At 51.6% G+C, this 24,324-nt stretch overlaps 9 protein-coding genes and 1 non-coding gene across 10 annotated transcripts; 4 read left to right on the forward strand and 6 right to left on the reverse strand.

Moving 5' to 3' along the window:
* The first annotated feature begins 85 nt into the window (after positions 1-85).
* On the forward strand, positions 86-157 carry BO79DRAFT_t152. Its single transcript has one exon. It is a non-coding gene; the product is annotated as a tRNA-Arg (tRNA).
* A 367-nt stretch (positions 158-524) lies between these two features.
* BO79DRAFT_229336 (zinc-dependent alcohol dehydrogenase) lies at positions 525-1,852 on the reverse strand (the record flags this gene model as incomplete). Its single annotated transcript, XM_025684035.1, has 4 exons — positions 525-1,294; positions 1,350-1,506; positions 1,556-1,604; positions 1,689-1,852. The coding sequence occupies 4 exons, from the start codon at positions 1,850-1,852 to the stop codon at positions 525-527; spliced, it is 1,140 nt and encodes a 379-aa protein (XP_025538683.1).
* Positions 1,853-2,665: 813 nt separating this feature from the next.
* On the forward strand, positions 2,666-4,072 carry BO79DRAFT_174792 (uncharacterized protein). The gene is made up of 2 exons (XM_025679758.1): positions 2,666-3,550; positions 3,636-4,072. The coding sequence occupies exons 1-2, from the start codon at positions 2,863-2,865 to the stop codon at positions 4,061-4,063; spliced, it is 1,116 nt and encodes a 371-aa protein (XP_025538684.1). The 5' UTR covers positions 2,666-2,862; the 3' UTR covers positions 4,064-4,072.
* Positions 4,073-4,123: 51 nt separating this feature from the next.
* Positions 4,124-5,375, reverse strand: BO79DRAFT_22551 (SDR family NAD(P)-dependent oxidoreductase). The gene is made up of 4 exons (XM_025683735.1): positions 5,177-5,375; positions 4,821-5,107; positions 4,302-4,719; positions 4,124-4,235 (listed from the first exon to the last, which is right to left on the reverse strand). The coding sequence occupies exons 1-4, from the start codon at positions 5,243-5,245 to the stop codon at positions 4,185-4,187; spliced, it is 825 nt and encodes a 274-aa protein (XP_025538685.1). The 5' UTR covers positions 5,246-5,375; the 3' UTR covers positions 4,124-4,184.
* A 183-nt stretch (positions 5,376-5,558) lies between these two features.
* On the reverse strand, positions 5,559-7,126 carry BO79DRAFT_267327 (L-rhamnonate dehydratase). Its single transcript, XM_025687038.1, has 3 exons — positions 7,006-7,126; positions 6,723-6,945; positions 5,559-6,661 (listed from the first exon to the last, which is right to left on the reverse strand). Exons 1-3 carry the CDS (start codon positions 7,090-7,092, stop codon positions 5,694-5,696), a joined length of 1,278 nt encoding a protein of 425 aa, XP_025538686.1. The 5' UTR covers positions 7,093-7,126; the 3' UTR covers positions 5,559-5,693.
* A 471-nt stretch (positions 7,127-7,597) lies between these two features.
* BO79DRAFT_196532 (putative C6 transcription factor) lies at positions 7,598-10,617 on the forward strand. Its single transcript, XM_025681211.1, has 5 exons — positions 7,598-7,928; positions 8,063-8,097; positions 8,177-8,293; positions 8,350-9,718; positions 9,790-10,617. The coding sequence occupies exons 1-5, from the start codon at positions 7,741-7,743 to the stop codon at positions 10,580-10,582; spliced, it is 2,502 nt and encodes an 833-aa protein (XP_025538687.1). The 5' UTR covers positions 7,598-7,740; the 3' UTR covers positions 10,583-10,617.
* Positions 10,618-11,453: 836 nt separating this feature from the next.
* On the reverse strand, positions 11,454-14,185 carry BO79DRAFT_22566 (putative Ste20-like serine/threonine protein kinase). The gene is made up of 5 exons (XM_025683746.1): positions 14,158-14,185; positions 13,890-14,001; positions 13,786-13,816; positions 13,385-13,701; positions 11,454-13,325 (listed from the first exon to the last, which is right to left on the reverse strand). Exons 2-5 carry the CDS (start codon positions 13,939-13,941, stop codon positions 11,674-11,676), a joined length of 2,052 nt encoding a protein of 683 aa, XP_025538688.1. The 5' UTR covers positions 13,942-14,001; positions 14,158-14,185; the 3' UTR covers positions 11,454-11,673.
* Positions 14,186-14,944: 759 nt separating this feature from the next.
* On the reverse strand, positions 14,945-17,181 carry BO79DRAFT_209552 (DNA-protein crosslink repair co-factor UBX5). The gene is made up of 2 exons (XM_025682620.1): positions 16,379-17,181; positions 14,945-16,311 (listed from the first exon to the last, which is right to left on the reverse strand). Exons 1-2 carry the CDS (start codon positions 16,854-16,856, stop codon positions 15,245-15,247), a joined length of 1,545 nt encoding a protein of 514 aa, XP_025538689.1. The 5' UTR covers positions 16,857-17,181; the 3' UTR covers positions 14,945-15,244.
* Positions 17,182-17,621: 440 nt separating this feature from the next.
* BO79DRAFT_288164 (AAA family ATPase CDC6) lies at positions 17,622-19,652 on the forward strand (the record flags this gene model as incomplete). The annotated part of the gene is made up of 3 exons (XM_025688657.1): positions 17,622-17,673; positions 17,747-18,007; positions 18,058-19,652. 3 exons carry the CDS (start codon positions 17,622-17,624, stop codon positions 19,650-19,652), a joined length of 1,908 nt encoding a protein of 635 aa, XP_025538690.1.
* Positions 19,653-20,626: 974 nt separating this feature from the next.
* Positions 20,627-23,502, reverse strand: BO79DRAFT_256023 (GTPase-activating protein RGD2; the record flags this gene model as incomplete). Its single annotated transcript, XM_025686171.1, has 5 exons — positions 20,627-21,612; positions 21,666-21,851; positions 21,905-22,000; positions 22,058-23,201; positions 23,272-23,502. The coding sequence occupies 5 exons, from the start codon at positions 23,500-23,502 to the stop codon at positions 20,627-20,629; spliced, it is 2,643 nt and encodes an 880-aa protein (XP_025538691.1).
* Positions 23,503-24,324: the final 822 nt, after the last annotated feature.

A 24,324-nucleotide genomic window follows, 5' to 3' on the forward strand; every position in this document is an offset into this window, starting at 1 on the left:
GTCATTTGTATGTGTGTGTTTTTAGGCCGGTTTGACTTCCAGGCTGACTTATGTAGGCAAAGATCCCCCGGTTAATTCATCAATTGGCCGGCTGGCCCAATGGTAAGGCGCTTGACTACGGATCAAGAGATTGCAGGTTCGAGTCCTGCGTCGGTCATTCTTATTTTATCTCTTTTTGTTTTCTTCTAATTCTTTGTCTTGCTTTCTTTGTGTTCGTTCTGTTTTGGGGACGGGGACTGGTTCGTGGGTTCTTTTCTTTTTCAGGGTTGTTGTTGTTGTTGTTTCATTTGCATGGTGGTTTGGTGGGTCTGTGTGTGTCTTTGAGGTTCTTCATTCCCTGTCTTTGTGTCTGTCTGTTAGTTCATGGGACCATCGTTTGTTTTATCTTACTGCAATGGTCTTTTCTCGTCTTCTTTCATGTGCACGTTTCACTCAGGTTGTTGAAAAGTATATTTGAATGAACTTCCATTGACCTCCAGCTAACTCCTAAGATAGACCAACACAAAGCAACCACAGACATCACGTTAAGACAAATCGAGAACAACCCTACCCTGCAACTTCCCCTGACTCATCTCCTCGAACACGCCCGTCAAAGCATCCATCTTCTCCGTCCGGAAATGGGCCTTGATGATCCCTCGCGCCGCGAAATCCAGCGTCTCGATCGCATCTCGCTGCGTCCCCACCGCCGATCCGGTAATCGTATAATGCTGCGCGATCATCTTGCCAGGAAACGCGGTCGCAATCGGTTGCGGGTCGTTCTCGGGGATTCCCACGCACACGAGGGTGCCGTTGAAGCGCAGGAATGGTACGGCCTGGGCATAGGCTGCGTTGGCTGCGGTGCAGACGATGACGGCGTGAGCGCCTAGACCCCCGGCGAGGGATCTGACGTGCGAGGCGATGGCTTGGCCCTTGTCGTCCGAGGGGAACTTGGTGATGTCGACGAAGTGTTCAGCTCCGGAGGCCTTCACGAGTTCTTCTTTGCTGCCGTGGTCGATTCCGATCACGCGCAGTCCCATGCCTTTGCTGGCTAGTTGCACGGCTATATGGCCGAGGCCGCCGCCGGCGCCGGAGATCACCACCCATTGGCCTGGTCGGGCGTTGCTGCGCTTCAGGGCTGCGTAGACGGTCACGCCGGCGCAGAGCATCGGCGCGGCTTCGTCGGATGCGAGGCCGTCCGGGATCGGTGTCACGTAGTTGGCGGGGCCTAGGGCGTATTGCTGGAATGTGCCGGGGGTGTAGTATCCGGATACCTTTTGGTTGAAGCAGATGCCATCGGCGCCTGCATGGCATGGTTCTGATCGTTGACTGTCAGTATGGACTATCTGGCCAAGAGAGAACTGCATACGCACCGCAGCTCTTGCAGACGCCGGACACCCATTTGATGCCTACCCTGTCGCCGACCTTCAGGCCCGAAGACTCGGCTCCAGGGCCTAGCTTGACGATCTTACCGACACCTTCGTGGCCACCAACTTGACCTGGCTGTGTGGGATAGGGTAGAGAACTCCACTGGACGAGTTAGGAGGTGATTGAGCTAGAGGTACGTCTGTATACTTACGGTGTTGGTCATTACTCCAAGGTCAGAATGGCAGACGCCTGAATGGGTTCTACAATAGCCATTAGTCCGATGGATGCACTCGACTGGATAAGCTGTGTCCGTCCAGCCAATCGGGGCTAAAGGTAACACATACAGATTGATCAAGACCTCACCCACACCAGGCTCGGGCACATCTATCTCTACGACTTTGGTGGAGACAGTGCCGGGCTGGTCATAGATGGCAGCCCTCTGCTTTGCAGGGATCTCCGGCACAGCTGTACTGCCATTGCCATTGGTATCACCCGCAGACATAGTCATCTTCGTAGTATACTGGTATCTTCGGTGTTGTACGGAGAGGAAGGGGGGACGATGAAGGGTGCGAGGAGCGAGACTCAGAAGTTGCAGATCAAGGGCGCAGCATCTCTTTATCACTGGGGAACCCAGTCGACGCGCTAAATGAACTGGGATCATCCTGATGGATCATCGCTGAGACGGGCCAAGAAAGGCACTTCACATTATGGTGTCGATAGTTGATTCAAAAGAAGCAATGAAGGTCGCAAGTAGCCGTAACCGAGGCACAAGCTGAAGGCGAGTCACATCGTCATCCACCGAACCCCTCTTTTCCTTTTGCATCCAGAGAACATGATCTGCCAAGTGCCAGAAAAACGAGAAGCCAATTCAACGGAATCCCGGATATCAACCCCCGCCACTGATCTAGTACCTAGGCATCAGTTGAAAGAACCCCGCATTTGAAGTCAGATCGTATTTGTTGCGGAGTGTGATTGGCGAGGAGTGACGGTCCGCCCCAATTTGTGGTTTAGTCGTGGAGCTGAGAACACTGAACAGAACACAAAAACTATCCAGCAGAAGGTCGGACACACTCAGAGCTGTTCCTTCGGTATATAAATCTGCTGCTGGAGCTGCCGAAGGTCCTCACCATTTGCCAAGGGTCTGGCCAGTGAGAGAGAGAAGTAGAGAGGAGAAGGCGGATTGGTTGGTCGCGATGGAGTCTGGACTGCCTGCGCTCGGGCTAATGCATCCCCGATCATCATCCCCTCGTCTGCTGACTTGGAATTGCATGATGGCCAGCAGAGCTGCACATTTGTTTTAGTTCCCCTCTTTCAATAACTGCTCTGCTCAATTTGTAACCTAATCAACAAGACTCTTCTTCAATCCTGTAGTCCTCACTTTATTTCTTTTTATTCAAGTATCCCAACAAACACTTAACCCCGCACTCCCGGGAAGATCACCATCTCAACCCCTCACAAGCACATCAACACGAACACGACCACAAAGACAGAAAAGACAAAAGTACAACATCCACGAAAATGCCAACCCCAATCATCGACTCCCACATCCACCTCTTCCCAGCATCCCATCTCCCCACGCTGGCCTGGTACACCCCGTCCAGCCCACTAGGATCCCAGCACTCCATCGACGAATACCGCCTCGCAACCACCTCGACTCCCACATCCCCGGAAGAAACAACAACAACACCAACAAAAACAAACTCACACTACCTCCGCGGCTTCATCTTCCTCGAGACCGACCGCATCTCCTCAATTGAAGAATCAGACCCAACCCGTGGCTGGTCCCACGCCCTCGACGAAGTCTCCTTCCTCACCCGGATCCTCACCGGAGAGCCTATCCCAGGGGAAGGACACAAAGATGTAGATCGCCATTTGTGTCTGGGTATGGTACCCTGGGCGCCTGTTCCCGGGGGTCCTGCTGCGCTAGAGAAGTACATTTCCCTCGTGAGGGAGCGGACTCGCACGGAGGAAGTATTCAAGAAGGTCTGCGGAGTGCGGTATCTCGTTCAGGATAAGCCGAGCGGAGTCATGCTAAAGCCCGAGTTCATTGAGGGGTTGAGGTGGCTAGGAAGGCAGCAGTTGGCGTTTGATCTGGGGGTGGATGCGCGTCAGGGTGGGATGTGGCAGTTGAGGGAGGCGGCGGAGATGATGAATACGGTTTATCGGGGGGTGGGGGAGAAGAAGGATAGGGTTAGGATTGTTATAAGTATGTTTATTCCCATTACGTTTGGCTATCCTCTATGGATAGGGTCCATGGTTGGTATTTCATCTAGGCTAACGATCATCTACAGACCACCTGTGCAAGCCCAACCTGCGTCTGCCGTACACCTCGCCCGACTCGATCGCTACGCATCCTGATTTCCTGGAATGGAGCTCCCTCATCACTGCCATGGCACAGCATCCGACGGCGTATATGAAGCTTTCCGGTGGATTCTCGGAGCTTCCCCCGCTGACGGCGGATTCGGAGCCGGATATTGCTTCTCTAGTCGACCAGGTTCAGCTGTGGACGGATGTGGTTTTTGATGCGTTCGGGCCGGAGAGAGTCATGTTTGGGTCTGACTGGCCTGTGTGTAATGTGGGTGGAGGCGGCAGTGCAGTCGCCTGGAGACGGTGGAGGAGTGTGGTGGAGGGTATTTTGGAGAAGAGGGGCTTGTCGCAGGAGCAGAAGGAGGGTGTATGGGGTGGTGTTGCAGTCAAGGCATATGGGATTGAACTCTAAGTAAAACTTATTCAAATCATATATTGAAAGCTTGTATGCATGCATGTATGTATGTACACCGTTGCCCATGACCAAGTATACCCACAATAAAGATATCATCACCATCAAAACATATAATTACCTACTGAAGATTCACAAAAGCCCCCCCATCCACCAGTATCTGCGCTCCAGTCTATCCATCCACATTAGCACACCCTTCCCAAACATCAGACATCAAGCAAAAGGGGGAAACACTCACCACATAACCACTCAACTCCTCACTCGCCAAGAACACCGCCGGCCCCGCCAAATCCGGCGGCTGGCCCAACCTTCCCAACGGAATCCTCCCCTCCATATACGACCTCTTCACCGGATCACTCATATCCTCATCATTCAACTGAGTCCGGATCGTCCCCGGCAACAGCGCATTGCATCTGATGCCATACTTGCCCAACGCAACCGCACACGACTGCATAAGACTAAGCACGCCCGCCTTCGTAGGCGTATAATGCGTCTGCTGTCCACCCCCAACAAGCGCAGAGATAGAACTAATCCCGATAATGGAACCCCCCGGTGGCGATTGAGCCAGTGCCATTTGTCGTGCTGCTGCTTGTGTTGCCCAGAATGCGCCGCTTAGATTGGTGTTGATTGTGTGGCCGAGGAGTGGGGGGTCGACTCTATACCGTTGGATAACATATGGTATTTAGTATTGGTTCTTTCAGGGTGTAGAGATAAGGAAATATATTTTTGAATGGGATGGGGGGGGGGGGCAACGTACTCGAGAAACTCCTCAAACTTGCACACTCCCGCATTACTCACAAACACATCGAGTCGGCCAAAGGCCTCCACGGCTTTGGACACGAAATCCCGCCCTGTCTCGGGCTGTGTTACGTCTCCTGCGACCAGGATGAATCTGCTGCTCTGCTCGCTGTCGCTGTTGCTGTTGGATCGGATAATTTCAGATACGTCTTTGCGCATTGCTTCGATGAGGGGCTCTTCTTTGGGTCCGCCGAGGTGGTTTACGGCTACTTTGGCGCCGTGGCGGAGGTATTCGAGTGCGATGGCCTAGAGAGAAGATAATGTTAGGCTGGCCTGGTAATTCAAGTGAGTTATGTTTTTGTTGCTGTGTCTTACCCTGCCAATACCGGTTAAACCACCTGTGATGGCGGCGACTTTGCCGACTAGGATTTGGGGGAGGGGCATTGTGATGGTGGTTGCTTCTGGTGATGGTCGATAGGGGGTTCTTTGAAGGGAATTGAAGTGAACAGAGGGATAATGCGAGCTTATAGTCCTGGATTGAGTGCTCGTCTTGTGCTGGTATTTCTGATCAACCCCGCCGGGGAGATTCAGATAACCAAAGAAGTAAATCTACGTTCAAAGAAGTGGAGTCGGTCTCGGGCCTCTCGTGGCATTGTTACCCCGAGACCACCCCCACATTCGGCATTTACCCCACATTGGAGGATTGCTCGCAAGTCTTGTTGAGGATTGTTCCATTGCCCCTATCTATTGTTCTGCGAAAAAAAAAAAAAAAATTGAAACAAAGGTAAATCATGTGTACATGTATAGGAAATGTTAATCTCGTCACAGGTTGGAAATATGCCATCAAGCATCTTGTAGAAGCCGTAATCTAGAGATGTCGTAAAAACCCTGCTTAAGCAGTGCCGTTAGATTCCTGCTGGCTCTCAGCTGGGGCTGCCAGAGCCTTCTGAGGCGCAGGAGTTAGAATGGAGGCTGCTGGGATAAGAGGCGCAGCAGGGTTCAGCTCGAGGCCGAAGCCCGGCTTGTCCAGGATCGAAACATCCAGGTGTCCTTTGGTAGGGATGGGTTCGTTGAGGAAGAGGTTTCCGAAGACGGGCTCAACAGTGTGTCCATCTGCAGAGTTGGCAAGGTATTCCTGGAAGGGTGAGTTGGGTTGCGAAACCACAAAGTGGTAGGAGTAAGGTCCAGATGCGTGAGGAACAACTGGGAGGTCGTAGGCACTGGCAAGGGCGGAGACCTTAAGCAACTCCGTCATACCACCAACCCACATCACGTCGGGCTGCAGAATATCCAAGTTGCGGCCCTCAACGAGCTTCCGAAAACCGTACCGGGAGTACTCGTGCTCACCGGTGGTGAACTTGACAGTGGGGTGGGCTCTCTTCAGAAGTGCATGACCGTCAAAGTCATCCGGGGTCAAGCATTCCTCCCACCAGTCGATGTTGATTCCTTCCGCCTCGCAACGCTTGACAAGCTCAATTGTGTAAGGAACGTTCAGGGACATGTAGCAGTCGACACGCAGAGGGAAGTTGGGACCGACTGATTCCCGCTGCTTGCGGAGGTACTCGACGTTCTTTAACAGTCCTTCTGTGCCCTCGTCAGGGCCATGGGGAAGAGCGACCTTGGCTCCGGAGAAACCCATGGCCTTTGCCGAAGCAGGCTGAGGTCCAGTGCAGTAGAAGTCCAGACGCGAACGAGTAGCGCCGCCAATAAGCTTGTAGACAGGCTCATTGCGAATCTTGCCCAGAAGATCCCAGATAGCCAAGTCAATCACCGAGATGACGGCAACAGGGAGACCTTTTCGGCCATAGAACATCGATCCCCGGTACATCTTCTCGAACAGGTCATTGGTATCTCTGGGGTCTATGGAGGGGATACATATTAGCCTGGCTCATCCATGGAAGACTATATTGATGGCCCGTACCTGCACCGAGCAAAAAGCGCTCAAAATGCTGGTGAACCAGCCAGCAAGCCGGAGGTCCACCGAATCCCGTGGCAAATCCCTTGGTCCCATCGGTAGCTTCGATCTCGACGCAGAAAGAGCCCAGGACGTTGATACCCCATGATGTGCGAGAGCCGCGGTATTGTGCCCAGCGAGTCATAGGGGTGGAGATGTTGCTGTCAATCAACCAGTGACCTCCTTTGACCTGTTGAATTGAAGAAGATTAGCGGTCTGCTAATGGTAATTCAGGCACTGCTGAGCATACATTGTGGTAATCACCTCCGGATCCCACACCATCAATGATGAAGGTGCGGATCTCTTTGATGCGGGGAAATTGGCCGGTAGAGCCCATATTGGCAGTACTTTAGCGGATAGGTATGAAGAATATCACAAAGTTTAGAGGATGAGAAGCAAAAGAAGAAGAAGAAAAGAGAAAGCGATAAATTTTTTTTTCAGGGAAATTGGAGCATATTTGAAAGCATACGAGCAACTCGGCGTCGAGGGGCATCCGGCACACTTTCCCCTCGGCTGGTGATGCCTCGGGGCAATGCTACCCCGAGAGGGTCTCCAACCTGCGCCGCCAACAGAAATCACAGGGATGAAGGGAAAGTCTTGGTGGGAAAACGATGGGCGGGTGAACGGACCCTAAGGGGCGCCACATTTCAGGTCATTCCCAGGGCAAAGTGTTTCCCCAGACCGGAGAGTTCTTCACAACGGCAGAATAGATGTGGAGGTTCCATTTGCGGGGGTCCGCGTGCCTTTTCTTGGCTCAGGCAATGCCAGCCCGAACGCTCTCTTCGTCTCTTTCATTCCTTCCTATTCTTCTCCTTTGCTTCTGTGTCGCTTTCGCTCGCTTCGCACAATCCTTGAAGCTAGCAGTCGACTCGGTCTAATATCACCGATTTCCGCCCCTCCTACCAGGATGCTTCGTTGCTGCTGATCGAACTGCTGTGGCTGGACCTGTCTATCTCCCGACAAACCCCGGACTCGCTAAAGTACCATGCCGAACGCTGCTGCAGCTGTCTCTGTTCGACAGACTCCACCACCATCCCGACTTACTGGCGATCTGGATCGGGATCACAGCGGGGATGAATCTTGGTCTGCTGCCGATAGCGAGAATGATCGTGTTGTGCAGAACGGGTCGAGCGTCCCTCGTGCGCTGAAACGTAAACGACCCCTCACAGTGTCGTACGTACCGTCCCATCCTGCTTTGAACCATTGAAAGCACAGATCCCCTTTTACCACACTCCAATCCTTGGATCTTATATTCTGAGAGAGCTGTGGCTGGTGCCATTCATCGGACATCTCACTAACCGACTAAGATGCGAGCTATGTAAGCAAAGGAAAGTCAAGTGCGGTAGGTATGCCCTGCCCATGCGGTGGCTTCCCCTCATCTTCAATCCTTGCTCCATATGGGTACAAGCTAACATGCACAGATCGGGCGCAGCCTAGCTGTGGGTGGTGCTCTCGCAATGGCCAATTATGCGAATACAAAGAGCGGAAAAAGCCCGGACTACGGGCAGGTTATGGGAAGGAGTTGGAACAAAGGCTAGGTGCGTCGCTAGTCTCTGGCAGGTCCATCTGAAGCTTTCACTCACTAGGCATGCAGATCGGTTAGAAGAGGTTATTCAGACGCAGGCTCGCCTAATCGAGACGCATATTATCCAGGGCCAGCCGACTAGGAGCCATGATATCTCCCACCAAGGACCCTTCTCATACAGTTCTCCATCAGAGACAGCTCAGGGCCCCAGTCCCAATAACGCATTCTATTTCCATGATCCACCATCTATCGTGCCCCAACCGCGTCACTCTGAACCATCCATCACCAGTCCTTCGGACATATCGGTCAAGAATACCATACAAAATCACCTGGCGAGTGCTATGTCTGCGCCCGTTTCGGTGCCACGGTCGACGAATAACGTCTCACAAGCCAACGATTATATGGGAAATGAATCATCGCTAAAGGTTCCGGTCAACCTGTACGCCAACCAGGAACAATTACTTGCAGATCCAGAGCTCGATCTACCCCCGTACGATCTCCTGTATGCGCTGGTGGACCTCTACTTTGAACATATCAATACTTGGTGTCCCATTCTCCATCGTCGTACAACTCTCGACACATTCTTTGGTCCGTCTCCCCTCGAAGATGCGGACAGAACAGTGCTCTATGCCATAGTTGCAACCACTCTTCGTTTCTCAAGCGACAGTCGGCTCAACGAACAAAACCGCAAACGATACCATGACTCCTCCAAACAGAAAGTTCTGCTCTATGGGTTAGAGAACTCATCAGTCAAGGCTCTCCAGGCCTTGGTAATCTTGGCCTTGGATTTGGTGGGGTCCTCCAACGGCCCTCCTGGATGGAAACTGCTCGCACTGATTACACGATCGGTGGTGCAGCTTGGACTAGCCGTCGAGTCTAAATCTTCACTCATTGCTCCCAGCTATCCATCTATCTATACCCTCAGGGCGGTAACGCTCCCGGAACCCGAATCCTGGATCGAAGATGAGAGCAGACGGAGGCTCTTCTGGATGGTGTATTTCCTGGACCGATATTCTACCATTGCAACCGCCTTTGATTTCGCCCTAGATGATAAGGACATTGACCGGAAACTACCATGTAAAGACGAATACTTTCTCAAAAATCAACCTGTGGAGACAAGATGGTTCCAACGCTCAAGTGATCGTGCTGACTACGTGACTCGTGCCGAAAATGTTGGCAGCTTTGGACTCTATGTCGAAGTATTAGGCATCCTCTCTCGGATCCATGCTTTCTTGAAGCGACCTGTCGATATAGGAGCTTTGTCGGATGTCGAGGAGTGGCAGACCACATACCGCAAGCTAGACAGCGAGTTAACGTCATGGGAATTCGGCCTTCCAGCCGAATATGCCTACGAGAACTCCTCCCGGTTGTTCAATGGATCCAAGTTCACCAAGGGGATCCATTGCGACTGGGTTCAACTCCATGCCACTTACCAAACGTGAGTATTCTTACCATCGATTACATGCAATCGCATCACGAGCTACTCGATCCTAACATTCACCCATACAGTGCGGTTATCCGGCTCCATTCATCAGCAGCATACCCCACCACGCGATCACCAATCTTCACCCCCTCATACAGCGCAAGCCAGCGATGCCTGCTTGCAGTGGACAACATCCTCTCTGTGACCCGCTTCGTCGTCGACAACAACATGCTCGACAAACTAGGGCCCCCATTTGCCTTCACTCTCTGGGTATCCGCCCGGCTCCTCCTCGTCCACGGGTCAACAATAGCCCATACCGTCAGCCCCGACATCCTCTTCTTCGTCGACACCCTAGCCCAGATGGGCAAACACTGGAAAGTGGCAGAGCGCTACAGCTCAATCCTGCAGCGCGTCCTCGACGAATACGGCGAATACCAACAATCCGGAGTCTCCGATTCGGAACGAGCCACTCCATCCACCGTAAAGATCCTTGCAGACATGCGCCGCTGCGCATTCGACCTCGATTTCCTCATCTCCCGCCAACCCCGCACCTCTCCAGCTGGCAGCCAGCCCTCCGCATCACCAGCGGCAGTCAGAAACCCAGCCCCCAACGAGCTCGAATACCTAGACGTCTTCGGCTTCTTCAACGTCCCTCGTGTTCCCGCTGCTCGAGCCACAGATATCCTCAGCCTGGATATCGGCGACCCAGTGAACAACTCCATGTCAGTCAACGGGTTGACCGGGACAGGTGGCGGCAGTAGCAGCAGTAATACCAATCACGTTGTCGATGGCTCACATTCTAACGCCAATGAATTCAATATCACGAATTATCTGATCCCCACTCCAGAAAGTGACTGGCTTTTTCGTCCGAGTGGATGAATGTTCATGAAGACCGGTCTCTATGCCTGTCTATGTCAGTCAAAGGGTTGCTAGTTGATTAGTTTCACAAGCTATACTGCAGAACGACGGAGAGTTTTTGTGACTCCTGTTGGCTAGGTCAGCTGCCTCAGCAGCTAGAAATGGCGTTGTGATGCCGCCCAGTCCTAATGCGTGGTCTGAAACTATTGTGTCGGACTATGATACTGGCGGGCTTGATGTATAGTATCCAATAACCCCGTGTTAATTTACGTCATAATAATGAATGATGAGTTTCACGATGTGATGCGATCTTGACAATGAATGCATCACCTGGATGTCTGTAATTTTCATTCTTCGAGTTATTACACACACACACTACTTAGGCACTCGAGTGCTCCGAGAACAATTGATAGACAAACAAGGAACAATTCACATAACTCCCCGCATCGTTCTGATACCATTACAAGTGCAGACAAAGAAGAACAGAAAGGGAAAGGGAAAGTAAAGGAAAAGAAAGAGACGACAAGGAAATCGGGAATGAGAGAAGAGATGAGTCTTGAAAGTAGTGTCATGTCCCTGAGACGTAATGTATCCAGAGGGGGCCAGTTTCCAGTAGGCAAGCTCCTGTTCACTAAGTCAAAGATGGTTCCAGCCCAGACAATTCCAGGATAGCAAGCAATGTGGAGATGAGAAAAGTATGAAGGAGGGACTCCAAGTCGAAGAATCCATGTGATGTGTACCCAATCGTGGATAGAGCACCAATAGCAGAGAATGTGCATAATTGAAGATGAACGCCACCAATTCTTGTTCTGTTGAATCCGAAAAGAGTTGCAAGAGCAGGAAATCCAGCGAGAAAGAAGATGAAGATGGTATGTGAGTCGATCCAAGACACACAAAAACCAAATTGAATTGCATAGCTGCCATGATCGTGAAAATAGGACCCCAATAAGTCCGTAGTGACTAATAATTTGTATTTGCCAGTCTGTTCCAGCTTCGACCCTCTGCAGGTGGGCTGTGCTCGCAGTAAGGAGGGCTGTCATTCTAGTCAGAGTCTCAAGAGGCAAGCCTGGTTAGTTAGTCGTGCTATGCTCGAGTTTAAACCAGAGTAACACTTAGGCTCTGCCTGGGTTCGAATCCGAGTCAGAAGGCTCAACCCGGACAAGGATCTCTTCTAGAAATCCTTCTAAGAATGAGGTCACTTGAGCGCCCATTCCCACAGGTGCCTCGTTGTCCCAGCGTTCAAGCTTTGTGAACATGCCGTAGATATCGCCCACCAGGTTTTCCATCATTCCATGGACATACTCCTCACGTGTTTGATATTCGCTGATATTGCCGCTAGCATCCCTCGTTGTGTTAGGTGAAATGAGCTCCAGACGCCGCGTCCGGCGACGAATGGCTGCTTTGAGAGCAGGCAGTATCACACTATTTAGAGCTGTGATCTCGTTGGAAGGGGGCATCTGGGCCTGGCCCTGAATCGCCTCCCGCTCCCGTACTCGTTCATCAAGGGCCCCATCGGTTGTGGTATTGAGCTGGAGAGGATCGGGCCTCATGGATGTAGGCCGAGGACCATGCGGCAACGCCTGCTGCGGTCGTGATGGTTGGGATGGCGGTGACATATGTCTTGGGGCTGGGGGAAGCCGTGCTTGTGGTTGTGCGTATGTTGGACGTTGCGGATATGCTTCCTTGGCAGGTCTAACGTTCTGGTTCACAGCATTTGAGGTCGGTGGATCTGGCAGGCGTTGATAGGATGGAACTTCCGGCAGGTGTGACTGCGGGGCCTTTTGGTATCCTTGTAAACCTGGGGGAGCACCCCGTGCTTGCGAGAAGGCTGTCGAAGGGCCTGGGGAGCGATCTAGCTGGAGAAAGCTCAGATCTTCAGCCAGAGCTTGTTGTAGAGCTCTATCGTAGTCACTACCAGGACTCCCCTTGGGTTGACGTGAGACTGGCTGTTGTAGATGTGAAGGTGTCTGGGGTGTGAAATCTGATGCTTGTTTGATGGGTGACGGTGGCAAGGGAACCTTGGTGGGCGACAATGGCTTGGGCATAGCACTAGGCATGTTCTTCGTCTGCAGGGGTGTAGAGGGCATATTGCTCTTTGGCCGCAAAATGTCTCGACGGGGCTCGTCTTTCATGTTCCACTCATTGGCTTCATGACTTCTCGCATTCATGTCCGCCTCTTTCATCGGCTTGAGAGGGGGCGCTCTCCCTGCCGGCCGCACGGTGCCAAAGTCCCACAAATCGTCCTCTTCCTCAGGTGGAGACGTCTTAGGTGGAGGTTCCTGAATATCTTCATCGTCAGCCCCCCTATTGCCGTGAATGGCGTTCCAGCGCTCGTAGCGTTCAATCAGCTCGGTCAGATAGGTTGTCTTCTTTGCCCTCTTGATGAACGGGTGCTCGAGCAGCTCTCTGGCGGACGGCCGTTCCCTGGGATCTCGTCTCAAACAAAGTTCCACAAAGTTTTTGAACGCTTTACTGTAATCGCCTTGCAGAACGGGCGGGGGGTTCTTGGGAATCAAAAACAACACCTTCATAGGATGGATGTCCGAGTAAGGAGGCTCTCCGTTGGCCAATTCAATCGCAGTGATTCCAAGAGACCAGATATCGGCCTTGTAGTCGTATCCAGATTGCTTAATCACTTCCGGGGCCATCCAGAATGGAGTACCCACGAAGGTATTCTTCTTAGTCATTGTGGCTGACAGTTGACTAGAAACTCCGAAGTCAGCCAATTTCACTTGGCCGTTCGAGGTAAGCAGGATGTTTGCAGCTGGCGCAGATATTAGTCTCCGATATAACGGTGGTGTGGCAAGCGAGATCAGGTGGTACCTTTTACATCCCGGTGCAGCTTCTTGTCACTATGTAGATAGTCCAGCCCTCGGAGTAGCTCTCTTATGATGATCATGATATACTCCTCCGGGATTGTTCCCGGGCGCATAAGATCGGAGCAACTGCCACCGGAACAAAACTCCATGATGATCCATAAACTTGATCCCTTCAAGAAAGAACCATGGTATCGAGTGACATAAGGAGAATTGAGTTCCGACAAGATGGCAATTTCTTGGATAATATCTTCCACCTCATCTTCGGCATTCTCGACGTCGATGATCTTGATAGCAACAGAGGCACCGGTACGCTTATCAACGCTGCGAGTAATAGCAGTGTAAGCCGCCAAGATCTTGGAATATAGTGGGCAATCAGAGCAAGATAAGAGAGGTGCCTGTACATACCCTTTATAGACTCGTCCGAAGCTCCCGCCGCCTGCAACGGTATGACTGAGTTAGGAGAGGCTGATTGCGCGGCAAGATGAATCACACCATGCCCGAGTACGTACCGATGCAGCTCTGCTTCATGTAGATCGTCTCTGGATCCACTAGGCCTTCCATCTTGGCTGTAACTAACCGCCGGCGGAGTAGAAATCAATTGTCTCGCCCGGTTCTGCAACACTGGCAAATGAAAGTCAGCATCTGCCATAAATGAGAGGAGATGATTGTTTGTGGAATGCGAGCACCACATGCGCGGAAGACCGAGAACATATAAGAGATCAGATGATGGGGAGGCAGCTTCGCGCGGGCGGTTGTGGAGGATCAAGGGCGACATACCTATCGCCTAAGCTAGGCTAGGAGGTGGAGGTAGGGCTTAGATAGAAAACAAGTAAAGAAAGGAGACATTGAATTTCCGAAATAGATAAATCGGTCAATCAATCAATGATTGCGGTTCAAGGAGAGATGCTAAATAGAATTTCGGGCGAATGCATCGGGAGCAGAAGCTGACGCTCAACTATGATTATTTTGGGGATGACAACCGACAGATAGCTAGCTAGCTGGAGTGTCTGTGTGTCTCCGAGGGAGGCGGAGGGGGAAAAGAGGAGGAAGAATGGGTACAGCCACCGATCCTTGCGTGAGCTGAAAGGGAAAGAAACAGGGCGCAAGGGCTGAAAAACGGGTAGGCGATATAAGCTAGGCAGATGAGAATAGATGGAAGGAATGGGAGGGAGAGAATTAATTCCCTTGCATGTCAACAACAAGAAGCAAAAGCAGAAGAAGAAGAAGCAGAAGCAGAACAACAAGAACAACAACAACAATAACAATGACAATTGGAGACAAGTTGGAACCACGAAACCAGGAACAGGAACCGGCGATTACCAAAAATACCCACCCGAATACCGGCCACTGATTGATTGCTTGATTGGGGAGCAACGCGGGGTTGTTTCTGGCCGGGCGGTGAGTTGGTTTGGTTTCGATAAAACCCCCACCATCTCTTAACACCTATTTGAGGCAGGCGGTGAAGAGATGAGTTGCCTAGTCTGGTATTGCTTATTGTGGAAGCTGCACAAAGTACGGAACTGCCCTGGTGTAAAAAGGGATATCAAGGGTAATATGTGTGATTGTTCTCAGATTTCTTTCTCATGAAGCCATTAGATCCATCTCCTCTTTATGCAGACTCGCAAATATAGAGGACAATTACTAGTCAAAGCATGACCCGATCTACATAATTGGAAAGAACCACTCAGTAGTCCTGATGTCGGTGCTTGGCTTCCAGAGAGATGCTCATCCGTGTTAAACAAAGGCATCCATCCCCAGAGCAGCAATTTGGCCCCAAGAGCAACAGGCACCAGTCCTGACAGCTCCTTAGGTCCCCGTCCTGGACCTCCCAAGTCTCTCCTCAAGTGCCATGTCCCACTGCAGTCTATTCCTCGACATACCCTATCATGACCGTACCATTCTTCAGTCCAGCATCGGCGACGGTCTGATCCAGCGAGTCAATCAGATTTCGGCCCATTGCATTCAGCTCAAACTCCACGCCGGCTTTATCCTCCAAGGGCGGATCAGCCTTGAGCCATTCGTAGATCCGCTGGACAGGATCCGTCAAAGCAAAACGTCGAATCACTCGCCCCGATGGGTGTCGGAACTGAATGCGCGTGGTTGTGGCAGGATCGGCGGGGGGCTCTGTGTGGGGTCGATTGTCCGGGATGGACAAGAAGACGCTCTGTTCAGGTTGTTGTTCGGCCTCTTCCATCCCAACGTCTTCAGCCCGTCCCTTGCCCTTCACATCATCAGTACTGCGTGTGAGATCGTCGGGGTCCTCCACCTTCGGACCCTGCGACGCCTCATCCCCTAGGCTGTTTCTCATTGCCATCTCCATCATCTCTTCTTCAGTCATTGCATCGATACTCTTTTCCTTCTTCTCCGGCTTCCTCTTCGCCACGGGATTTCTCACGTTGTGCTTCAGACTGTATCTGTCGAGGAACTCGTGGACTTGCATCAAAAAGTCCGACGCCTTGATTACGGGTGGGCCCGACCAGACCTTCATCTGTTCTCCAGTCCGGGGGTCGACAATCGCGATGTGGGGATAATTATCTGAGACGTCGCTGGCCTGAAAGTAGTACTGCAGATACGGTCCCGCGCGAGGGTCGTCCTTGGAATACTGCATGAAGATAAAATGCTCCTTAACGGTGTCTCTCACGCCCGCATCCTTCCAGAGGTCTCTGTTCAGAACCTGACAATCAAAGACTGAAGGGTCCTGGATATTGACCATCAACCACTTCTCATTGTCGCGACCTTCCTGACGAGCGACATCCCACGGAAGCCTGGACATGATCTCGAAAGGCGGGCGGTACATCTCAGCTAACATATTAGACTTATTCGAGGCCTCGGAAGCTCCTCCAGTCGCTGCAGCCAACCGTTCACGTTCCGAGGTGTCGTCCTCTCCAGACCATATCGATGTGTCTCGCTGGTTGAAGATGCCCGGCCGGTCTAAGGAGAAGCAAAGTTAGCCGTGCATTCGGAAAAATAGTGATAGAAGGCAGGGTGAAGTGCTAACTGTTTCGCTGTTGGCGCGCGCGCAGTTGACCCAATATGCTGGCATGCATATCGCCATCGTCAAAGTCCGCTTCAGGCCCCACCAAGGTTTCTGTTGTACGGGCCATAGGCGCACGCACGTTCTCTTCGGCATCTCCTCCGCCGTACATCTCTTCTTGGAGGCGACGGGCCATGGCGGCATCATCTTCGAACATAGCGCCGTGGTTCCGAGGCGCAGAGCGAGACTCATCTATTGTGACGTCGTCATCGGAGTCGATATTGACCACCCCGGACTCGTTTCCATAGCCGCCAGCATGAGAAGCTTGCTGCGGTGTGGAGGCAGACGGTAAGGGATCATCAGTCAGTGGCGCACCGCCATTCTCGAAGAAAAGCTGTACAGCCTGTTCGATGTTGAAATCAGTCAGCTGCAGATATTGGGTAGCCAGCTCTGGCTTGGAGCCGGTGATTTCAGTGAACTGCGCTACCACGTCGCCTTCCATGGCGGGCGCACGGCACAGGTATTAATCTAAGAAAGAGGCGAAGAAGAAAGGATGAAGGATATCAAGAGATCGCCGTGATGGGAGGAGGGTGTATGCAACAGGAATCCCAACAGAAAGGTCGAAGGCAGGCAATGTGATGCAAACAGCTGCAAACAGTAATGTCAGTGGTAGGCGGTGATCAACGAAGATGGAGGAATGAAGTTGAAAGAACTTCAAGATAAATGCATATAAAGATAAAGACAATAGAGGGGAGATTTTTGAGGAGACTCCGCACTAGTGAACCAGGAGATTGTACAAGGGAATGCAGCACAAACAACCAGGATGCGCGGCGGTAATAGTTTAGGTACTATCCGTCAGGTAGAATTGGTGACGCACTTCACAGCATCCGATGAGCAGACGGATAATCACGCGGTCCGACCCTGTGGCTGCCACGCCTGAGAAGTCAGGCAGGACCTGGCAGCTAAGTAGAACCCCGCGGGAAGAAACGTGACTGGTAGCCGAAGCGCGTCAGCCTCGCATATGATCACGTGATAAGAACAAGCTACGCGTAGTAACACGCGCACCTTAACTCGACGCGTCTTGTTAATTATGCCTCCTTGGGAAAATCGTGATGGATAGCAGTACCTCCACTCCAAATACTACTCTACTACTACTACAGTATTTTCTCTAACACCCGCTCCTTCCCTTTCATCATCGATCATCTATCTCCTTCTCATCTTATTTATCCCGGTTGCTCTTGCCAATTACCATTGAATCTATCATATCATGGCTGCTTCGGTCCTCGGTAAGCGCCAGCGAGGTGCTATCGAACCGGAAGGTACGACTTCCATATCCCTCAGTTCCTCCGTAATTTCTTTTAGATCATTTAAACTGACGTTCCTTTGTATTAGTACCATCATTACCCGTGCGTCGAGCAAGCAGGCGCCGGACACAACAACCTCACGTCCGTCAAGAAAGCGAGCCCCCTGCACCCCAACCGCGCCAACTTCGGTCACGGACGAGAAACGGCAATGGCGCCGCTATTCAAGAAGAGCCTCGGGAAGAATCAAAGAACGATTCGGTCGATAGTGGACAGACAAAGCGTACTGTGCAGGTTGGCAAGGCGGCCATATCACCTATTAAGCGCAGCGATGCTACAGATCCGGTCAATGGTAGGATTTCTCCCTTGATCTCCCTGTTCAAATAGAACTAATCCATCTAGACGAAAACTCGACACCAGTTGAGTTCAAGACACCTTCGAAGTCCAGATTTCGCGATGCACTCGATTCACCTCCTCCGACAACACCGAAACATCGAGTCCTGATTGGCGGGAAATCTATGACTCCACGCACACCTCGACATATATCGACGCCAACCACCACGCAGACTATATATTCCGAAGCAAGGCAGATGTTTGCGCGGGGTGCAACTTCAACTCGGATAGTGGGTCGGGATACCGAACGGGAGAAATTGACCTCGTTCATACAAGATGGTGTTGATTCGCGCAAAGGTGGTTGCTTGTATGTCAGTGGTCCCCCGGGTACTGGAAAGAGTGCCTTGGTTCAGGAAGTGTGTCACGACATGGACTTGAAGTCTCTCAAAATCGCACACCTCAATTGCGCAAGTATGCGGGGTGCTCGTGACGTCTACAGCAGGCTTATCGGCGATCTCTGCAACGACCATGACGTCTTCAAGAAGAGCGAAGCAGATCGACTACGACTGATTTTTACATCCGAAGAGGAAGATGATATGTTCTTGGTTACTCTGGACGAGATCGATCATCTCCTCACCGCGGATTCCGGTATCCTCCAGTCCTTGTTTGAGTGGTCGTTGCAGGAAAAGTCTAGACTCTTGCTCATCGGCATTGCCAATGCGCTAGACTTGACTGACAGATCACTCCCACAATTGAAGGCCAAGAACTTGAAGCCTCGCTTGCTTCCCTTCTTGCCTTACAATGCTGGCCAGATTGCCAGCGTAATCACCAATCGTCTTCGCTCTTTACTCCCTGAAGGTCAAACGGTGGAGCCCAATTTCGTTCCCTTTGTCCAACCAGCAGCTATTCAACTGTGCTCGAAGAAGGTGGCATCGCAGACTGGCGATCTACGGAAGGCATTCGAACTGGTCAAGCGTGCCATCGATCTTATCGAGCAGGAAGCACTCAAAAAGCTCGAGGCACAGAATACCAACCCCGAGAGTCCTACCAAAACAATCCTTGTCGAGAACAACAATCTTTCCTCATCCTCAAAGTCATCTTCACCCAAACAGACTCCTACTTTATCTTACACTGCTATCACAGCGCCTCGAGCCAGCATTGCGCATGTTGCGCGTATCACTTCGGCGGCATTCGGACAGGGGACTGTCCAGCGACTACAGGGGCTCAACCTTCAGCAGAAGGCAGCCATATGTGCTTTGATTGCCCTGGACCGCAAGCGGCGGCAAGGTGAATTCCCGGGCACACCGTCCAAGACCAAGCATTTGCCGCCGACGATCAAGCAAGTGTACGACACATATTGTACTTTGTGTCGGCAAGACAATATCCTACACCCTCTTACATCTACCGAATTCAAGGACGTGCTCAGCAACCTGGAGACGATGGGCCTTGTAGGTGAATACCAGGGCCGTGGTCGAGGTGGTACAGTCGCCGGCGGATCCGATCTGCGACGCAGTCCTTCCAAGCTCCACGGGCCAATGACACCCAGCAAAGCCTTGGATGAGCAGAGCCTGGTTTGTTTTGTCTCTCAAAAAGAGATTGAGACACAACTTACCGGAGCGGGAGAGGGTATCCTCCGGAGACTGCTCACTGGTCAAGGGCTGTAAACACGTCCTATCTATTCCCTTTACTGTACAAAACCCCAGCGAGCATGCAATTTTGAATGTCTTCTGCAGGCAGTTGGTTCATTCTCTCGGCGTTGGATAAAGAGATGCATATGCACATATCCACTTAGCGATGATCCCCACATTGGCATACGGCGTTACATACATACAACTAGTAAATGATAATGACAGCTTTCAACAAACCATTGACTACCATTACACATGAAGATAAAACAGAAGCAGTAGATTTCAGAAAATAAAATTTCTACATGATGCTCAAATCAAAACACATTGACTCTGCATGTGAGGTGATAGAATATGATATGATATGACGATGCTATACACTGAATTGGACTTTAAAAATCCACATCAAATATGAATGATATCGCTTATAGAGAGCAAAAACAGACCAATTCAACTTGAATCGATAGAGGTTAGAAAAAGAAAAGTACAGAATAAACAGCTATGCATACATACATAATGATAACACAAAAGGTAACAGGAGGGACAACAAAGATGTTGGGTATGTGAAGAACATTGAAGGAGAGGCATATAGATATGAATAGATAGATAGGTAGGTAGATGAATAGCTGATGACAAAAGGTGAAACAGTTCGATAGGTCCGCCGCTAATAAAAACACAAAGCACACACCCTCACACACATACAAGACGCCATTCTCAAGCAATAAGGCCTGCTTTAGGTTGAGATGGTGTCTGTTGTGTTGTGTGGAATGGCTGGTCCAAGGATCAAGGCTCGAGTTTTTACGGATGCTAGTCGGTACCCTTGGTATTGGTAGGCTCCTTGTCTTGTCTTGTCGTGTATTCCCGGGAAGTTGTGGTAGCAGCGTTATCGTTCGTGTCCTTGAAAGAAAGAAAGGATATGAATAAGGTAACAAACATTCTTTTATGAGCCCGATTCTGTCTTCTCCAGGTTTGGAGGGAGACGGGTAAAAGGCTTCTATAAGTCATAGACACATCTAGTCATCGTCCATTGGCTTGTCTTCCAATGTGACGCCTTTCGGCTCGGTCTCGGCGAGACTGCTGCGCTTGCTGTCTGTGCCCTCCGTGCTTGCGACGGTCGGGAAGCTGGAACGGTTTCCGAGGCCGGGCTTGCGAGTGTAGGAAACGCTAGACCGGGAGATGGTTGATGAGCGCTTCTCGGTATCTTGGGTGGGAGTTGTGGTTGGGGTCACAGAAGCGTCCGATTCAGGGGCCGGGGGAGGACTGGCACTACCCGATGAGGGGCTTGCACTGGCCGCAGCGGATACAGGAGATTCGCTCAAAGCGCCGTTGGTGACTGACTCAGGACCGTTGATGTTCACGCTTGTCATCTGTTCCGCAGCGGTGGGAGATTCGCTTTTGATGGGAACATCCAGGCTGCTGCGAGCGACAGTCCGTCTTTCGGTGGGGCTGGTCACGTTGATGGGGAAACGTCTGGTCTCTGAAGCGCCGCTGGAACGGTCACGGCGATGCTTCTGGGGAGGAGCCGGGCTGTTGGCACGGCTGCGGTCGAGAATAGCACGGTTCCGGGCCTCCATTGCGGCCCGGCGGTTGCTCTCATCTGTGCTGATGGCACGAGGACGGTTGGTGGATCCACTGACCCCCAGAGCACTTGACTGGCGTTTCAACTCACCAAAGATGGCGTCCTTGTGAGCAAATAGATCACGGATGAGACGGTAGCTGTGCCGTTCGTTCATCGTAAGGCTGCTTTCTGTGCGAGGACGGAGAATGCAAGGCGACAGGGCCTGGGCAAGTGCAGAGACATAACTTTCATCGGCAGATGTCAGATCAATCAAGCGCGTAAAATGGGTCATAATGGCGTCAAGCGTAGCAATGTTATTCAGACGGAGTTGTCCGAGAGTGCTTTGAAGGACCTTGATGCGGCCCTCTTCCGTCGTCTCATGGGCAGTAGTCGAATAAATTGTCTTCACAATCTCATAAACCTGGGAGGAAACCAAAGAGTCTACGGTAGCTGTTAGACCTGAATCATAAGTAAAGGTTTGAATAGACACGAACCTGGCAGCTCAAGGAGGTACAATTTCAGAACACTCGCGATGATGGGGATTTCATATTTCTCCAGGATCTCGTTATAATCCGCTTTGCTGTTGTTCAATGCGCTACGGAGGTGGTGTGTGGCTGCCAAAGGCACATCGTACAGCCAGATCGCACGTCGTGCCTCGTCACCCTCAAGGTCAGGGTAGCCTTTCCAAGTTAGATTCAAAGCGCTCCAAGGACCGGGTGAAAAGACAACTTACGGTTATCCAGGTAAGTCAGTAGAGTGGTGACCACAATGGGGACGCGCTTGCGGTCGGCTCTGGCTCTCGCTTCGAGGTCAACACCAAAATTTTGATCTGGAGAGTTTTAGCAAACACTGAATCTTCATAATGTCCAGTCGGCAGAGCGCATACCTTCCACAGATCCGTAGTAGTTCTCATACGCCTGCACACGAGGTACGAAACCACCCGTTCGGTAGTTCTCCAGAAGGTAACGGAGATCGCCTAGCGGCTGGATGGTCTCTTGGTAAAGCATCATGTGGTCAACCGTGCTTTGCAGGTTGGGAATGACATTGCTGATGGCGCCCGAGAAATCCAGGATCACGGCCTTGATTGCCTTGAGGCGATCAAGCTCACACTGCTCCATGAAGCGCAAGTTTTCAACGACCTCTTCCTCGAGCTTGCATCTGATCATGTCCAGTTTGCGCACCGCAGCCTTGTACCGTTCATCGGCCTCGCGAGCTTCCCTGCGCAACTTTTCCGCTGGTGTCTCGTTGGGGTACGGGTTGTTGAGAGGGTTCCAGCCGGCCAGCATCTCAGAAACAGAAGACAGCGGAGACTCGCTGCCGTCCTCGCTCGTTGCCACAGAAGTTACGCGCATAAGAGGCTTCTTCTTCTCTGGAACACCGGTGATCTGGAACACCTTAGGGCGCCACTGGTAGCGCATCTTAGAGCTGTTCGCGAAGGTGCTGCCCATGTTTCCGACCAGACGGAGGAATCCATTGTCCACGAGATCCTGCCCGATTCTCTCAGAATAGGTTATGCTAGTTCCGTTCAGGTGCTTCTGAGTGTATTCCACAATATCCGCACCGGTCGACGTGTTCTGATATGTGCCGATGATCGGCACCTTGACCTCGCCAATCTTGATGTTTTCCAGCATATGTGTCAGAAGCCTCTTCAAATCCTCCGGAGGGTAGATCCGATCGCCAATCTCCACCGGCTCCTCCTCCTCCTGTTCTTCTGGCAGGACAATCTTGGGGGTGGGCTTAATTTTCGGACTTGTTTCGGGGGCCTGGAAAGCGAGTTTGTTCTCTTCCTCGAGGTCTTCAACCACACGGCACTTGTTGAAATAATGGCTTCGGAGTTTCTTGACCAGATCCACCTGTTTCGAATGTTCCTTGATTCGAGCCTGGAGATCATCGTGGGAATTTTGAATTCGAGCCTCGTGCTGATCGCACCAACGTCTGAAGGGGCTAACGACTAGCTCCCGGATGTTCGACGCGATCTTCTGGTGGTTCTTGGATGCCTCGACCATCTCAGTGCGAACTCCCTCGTAAGCCTAGACGAAAAGACCTAATATCAGTATCACCTAGATCGGAATTTTCCGTACGAGTAAAAAAGGTACCAACCTTTCTCACGCTTGCTCCGTCATCTTTTCCGAACCCTGTTGGCGTAACCCGATCCACGGTCGGCGCAATATCCCCCAATTTCAGACCGTACTGTTCCTCCGCATCTGCGCGCATAGAAGCAATGGTGATGATCTGCTTGTTCTCGACGGCGCCCTGTTGGAGTTTCCCGTAAAGCACCCCCAGACCGGTGGCGTAGTCGGGGGTCCAGAACGAATCCGCGAAACCAGGCATAATGAAGAAGGAACCAAGCAAGCCGACGTCAACGGAAGATTGCTTGGTATCGGCTTGGAGCGATGCGCGACCAAGCTGAGAGCGAGATGGAACCTGAGGAGAAACGGCCGGCGTTCGTCACCGACTCTAGGCGACTAGTGTAAACTTTCCGATGGACCACAGAAAACGCTTGTTTGAAGGTAATTGCCGGTGAAAGTGCCTGGAAGAAACGGAGAGAAACCAGCTCTGTTTGCAAGCGCCGGATAAATATCCACCTCTGACGGATGCTATAGTGGCACACAACGGCTGCGAGGAGACATAGGCCCGGTGACGGGTATGCGAGGGCGGCTACAGGAGACCAGTTAGGTGGTGAGGAGAGGAGGGGGGTTTGAATTGGGAGGAGAGCGTGAAAACAAGGGAGGCAGAAGAGTAAAAAGCAACAATAAAGCTGAAGTGAGAGAGAGAAGTAGAAGGAGTGTTTTGAAAAAGAAAAAGGTGGTCAAATTGCAACGGGGGTGGGAGGTGGAGGAAGAAGTTAGTTTAGTTGCAGTATGAGACACTCAAGACGGATGACAACAGGGGAGACTGGATCTTAGGTTCAGGTTGGCCGAGATCTTTTGGAAAGGAAAAGCAAGCAACTTTCCACTTTCTCGCCCGGCTCTTCTTGGGCTTCTCCGTCATGCGTAATTTACGCCTTACCGACCTGAAACTAGACCGTTGGCGCCTCAGCCATCACGTGTGGTTGCCGGGTGGCTATTTTTGGGGGCTCCGTGAAATATTACCGATATTACAGAGATTACAGCACTTGTCTTAGATTGATTCCCCCCAACCACGCCTGATGTT

Source organism: Aspergillus costaricaensis (assembly GCF_003184835.1).
Source record: "Aspergillus costaricaensis CBS 115574 unplaced genomic scaffold BO79scaffold_19, whole genome shotgun sequence".
In the NCBI taxonomy this organism is placed as follows: domain Eukaryota; kingdom Fungi; phylum Ascomycota; class Eurotiomycetes; order Eurotiales; family Aspergillaceae; genus Aspergillus; species Aspergillus costaricensis.

Excerpts from the sequence above, each read along its gene's own strand:
- BO79DRAFT_174792 (XM_025679758.1), top strand. The coding sequence starts at position 2,863 with ATGCCAACCCCAATCATCGACTCCCACATCCACCTCTTCCCAGCATCC. Across the intron at positions 3,551-3,635 it reads TAGGGTTAGGATTGTTATAA|ACCACCTGTGCAAGCCCAAC; the intron begins GTATGTTTATTC and ends GATCATCTACAG.
- BO79DRAFT_22551 (XM_025683735.1), bottom strand. The coding sequence starts at position 5,245 with ATGCCCCTCCCCCAAATCCTAGTCGGCAAAGTCGCCGCCATCACAGGT. Across the intron at positions 5,108-5,176 it reads GTTTAACCGGTATTGGCAGG|GCCATCGCACTCGAATACCT; the intron begins GTAAGACACAGC and ends TCTTCTCTCTAG. Across the intron at positions 4,236-4,301 it reads AGGAGTTGAGTGGTTATGTG|ACTGGAGCGCAGATACTGGT; the intron begins GTGAGTGTTTCC and ends GTGGATGGATAG.
- BO79DRAFT_267327 (XM_025687038.1), bottom strand. The coding sequence starts at position 7,092 with ATGGGCTCTACCGGCCAATTTCCCCGCATCAAAGAGATCCGCACCTTC. Across the intron at positions 6,946-7,005 it reads CCGGAGGTGATTACCACAAT|GTCAAAGGAGGTCACTGGTT; the intron begins GTATGCTCAGCA and ends TCAATTCAACAG. Across the intron at positions 6,662-6,722 it reads GCGCTTTTTGCTCGGTGCAG|ACCCCAGAGATACCAATGAC; the intron begins GTACGGGCCATC and ends TCCCCTCCATAG.
- BO79DRAFT_196532 (XM_025681211.1), top strand. The coding sequence starts at position 7,741 with ATGCCGAACGCTGCTGCAGCTGTCTCTGTTCGACAGACTCCACCACCA. Across the intron at positions 8,294-8,349 it reads GGAGTTGGAACAAAGGCTAG|ATCGGTTAGAAGAGGTTATT; the intron begins GTGCGTCGCTAG and ends CTAGGCATGCAG. Across the intron at positions 9,719-9,789 it reads CTCCATGCCACTTACCAAAC|TGCGGTTATCCGGCTCCATT; the intron begins GTGAGTATTCTT and ends TCACCCATACAG.
- BO79DRAFT_22566 (XM_025683746.1), bottom strand. The coding sequence starts at position 13,941 with ATGGAAGGCCTAGTGGATCCAGAGACGATCTACATGAAGCAGAGCTGC. Across the intron at positions 13,817-13,889 it reads CATGAAGCAGAGCTGCATCG|GCGGCGGGAGCTTCGGACGA; the intron begins GTACGTACTCGG and ends ATACCGTTGCAG. Across the intron at positions 13,702-13,785 it reads TTCGGACGAGTCTATAAAGG|CGTTGATAAGCGTACCGGTG; the intron begins GTATGTACAGGC and ends TATTACTCGCAG.
- BO79DRAFT_209552 (XM_025682620.1), bottom strand. The coding sequence starts at position 16,856 with ATGGAAGGCGACGTGGTAGCGCAGTTCACTGAAATCACCGGCTCCAAG. Across the intron at positions 16,312-16,378 it reads CGCGCGCCAACAGCGAAACA|ACCGGCCGGGCATCTTCAAC; the intron begins GTTAGCACTTCA and ends GCTTCTCCTTAG.